The 2,893-nt window shown below is 42.2% G+C and overlaps 1 protein-coding gene across 1 annotated transcript; it reads left to right on the forward strand.

Moving 5' to 3' along the window:
- The first annotated feature begins 1,724 nt into the window (after positions 1-1,724).
- LOC135216531 (uncharacterized) lies at positions 1,725-2,132 on the forward strand. The gene has a single exon (XM_064251905.1). It carries the CDS (start codon positions 1,725-1,727, stop codon positions 2,130-2,132), a length of 408 nt encoding a protein of 135 aa, XP_064107975.1.
- Positions 2,133-2,893: the final 761 nt, after the last annotated feature.

A 2,893-nucleotide genomic window follows, 5' to 3' on the forward strand; every position in this document is an offset into this window, starting at 1 on the left:
TGACTAGGGTGGTCAAAAGTGTCTCTAGCCCTCCTTAATGACGCGATGCTCAAGCCATCCCTGCAGACACACACAAGCCCCATTTTCATCTTACTCTTCCTGGTCAGGATTTTTTCTTTTGTTAAATGCTGTGTTGGGTGATTGACTGATTGACTTGTATTTCTGGAAAGCGTTACCCATCCGGGATAATTCTATGCCTTTTCACGGAGAACATTTTTGATAATGGGTAGGTGTCTTCATCTTCTTGGCTTCCGATGCTGTAAGTATGGAAGATGGTTAAGTGTCAGGTACATACGAGACAAGCTATCACAGTTATCACAGACGACTGCATGAGTTTTTTCATTTACTTCTACCGTTGTCAGGGTTGTCATCATGAGAAGCTTTCATTAAATAGCTCCCTTCTCCTGCTACTAAGAAACACACACACACACTCACACATAGAGCATAGAGCGTCAATCACTGGAGTGGTGACCTCCTTGCCGAGGCAAGTGACCTCGGCAGCCATATGGAAAGGTCCTCAGTCCATTTTTGCTTATTGATTAAATTTTTTATCGTTTATTACTATTATCATTATCATCTTATTATTATTACTATCAATATTGATATTTTTTATTATTTTATTATTTATTGTAACTAAAACTTTGGCTGGTTATTATTATTATTATTACTGGACCCATTTTCACAGAGAAAAATGACCTTACAAAAACAGGTTAGCCTAAGAACTCCAGCCACTGCAGTCAAGGCCTAAGCATCTACTCTTGGATCTAAGCAGTCTAGCATAAATGGTTCCTGTAAATGACAAGACTTTCTTTGCATACATTCACTAAACACTAACTAAACAGTAAAGGACAATCACTAAACATTAACATTCACTAAACAATTACACTTGTTGAATGCTTACACTTACTATGTTAGTATTGTGATTTATATTGTTCATATTTTGTTCATATTGTGTTAGTACATTGCACTCACGCTTGTATGTTGATTTTTCTTTAGTATTTAGTCCTTCTCGCTAGTGAGTCGTCCAGACTGAAGAAAGTGTTAGCCTATAGCTAAGCTTCCCTTAAAGCGTTTCATCAAGAAGTAAGTTCAAGATGGCTGAATGTGAAGTTGGAAAAAAAGGGGGGGGGGGGGGAAGGGGGGGGGAAAAAGGGGGGGGGGGGGGAGCACCTCCAAGAAGACCCTCCTACAGTGTGATGTGGCAAACTACTACCCGTGGTCGAAGAGGATAGAAGCAATACTGATTGACATGTTGGAATGCCATTGAACCTGGGTTTAGGAATTACGTCCACGATACTGAGAATGAAGAAGAGGCCTAGGCAGAGCTCAACCAGGAACAAGCCAGAGTCAATCGCCAAGCTCGGGGAGTCATTATCGAGGCGCTGCACAGCTCTACTCTCTACGATGGTAAGTTTAAATTCGCAAAGAAAGTGTGGTACACACTTAAGGAAATGTACAGTGAATTTGGGATTATTCACACTATGTTGTATTTCAAGGAAATGGTTAGGTTGGATAAAGTGCCATCAATGCCAATGGTAGATTACATTTCCAAGATGCATGAGTTGATTCAGAAGGTAAGAATGGGTGGCATCCCAATAAATGACACTTGCTTTGCTGCTTTCTTTCTACTTGGGCTACCACTCAGGGAGTAAGACGCTTTTGTGAGATCCTTCGAGGGTGATCTGGATAGGCTCACAACAAGAAATGTAAAGAGCAAGCTTGTGATGGAAGAAAGGCGATTAGCATTGCACAACAGGGCGACATCAAGCAAAGAAGAACCTGTGGCATTAAAAGCCATGGCTAAACAGCATTCTAAGCAGAAGCACAATCAGCAGCATCAGAAGCAGGACACCTCTGGTGATAGTAAAATGATGTGTTACACCTGTAAGGAGCCCAGACACAAGGCAAGGGAATGCCCAATCTGGAAGACATTGAAGGAGGAATGCACTAAGAAAGGGGATGCCATGCCTTCTGTAGCTGAATTTGAAGAAGTAGAAGCAGTGCTCCTGTGCGCCAAAGCGGATGCACATGCATACATGTCAAAATCATCAGTGGGAAAGTGGTTTCTGGACTCAGGTGCGTCAGATCATATGTGCTGTGACATTAAGAAGTTCAAGGACATCAACCTGTAACGGGAAGGATCTGTGAAAATCGGTGATGGACATAGACTTTTGTTGGAAAGGATTGGGGTAATCGTGATTCAAGCCAAATGTAAGATTGTGCTTCAGGAAGTGATGTATATCCCTAGCCTATACTGTAGTCGTCTGGTGTCTATACAACAGATCACTGCCAAGGGTGCATCTGTATTATTCGTGGATGACCTAGCAAAGGCATCCAAGGGTGGCATTGAACTCTTTGTTGCTAGGGAAGAGAGGAAGATGACATTATGAATCTGAATTGGCCTAGTAAAGATAATGAGGGAGCTAGTGTGGCATTGCCCGCTAAGGCATCGATGCAGACTTGGCATCAAAGAATGGGTCATCTCAACTATGACGCTTTGAAGAAGATTCCAGTTCTGGCTAATGTCGAGAAAGAAGAATGTGGAAAATGTGAAGCATGCATTGAGGGGAAGATGACAAGGATAGCTTTTCCTGCAAGCACATACATCCAGAGCATCTAAACCTTTGATGATTGTGCACACCGATGTTATGGGACCCTTTAATACCCCTTCATTTGGTGGGTCCATTTCCACTATTGTGTTCACTGACGATTACTCCAGGTATCTGACTGTTATGCCAATGGTGTCTAAAGATGAAGCATTGTCTAGACTCATTCTATACAAGACCAAGATGGAGAATCTCACGGGCCATACCCTGAAGAAAATTAGATCTGACTTCGGAGGGGAATACTCTGGCAAACAGCAGTTGGACAACTATCTGGCTGTAAATGGAAT

The sequence above is a fragment of the Macrobrachium nipponense genome, chromosome 6 (genome assembly GCF_015104395.2).
Source record: "Macrobrachium nipponense isolate FS-2020 chromosome 6, ASM1510439v2, whole genome shotgun sequence".
Classification (NCBI taxonomy): Eukaryota; Metazoa; Arthropoda; class Malacostraca; order Decapoda; family Palaemonidae; genus Macrobrachium; species Macrobrachium nipponense.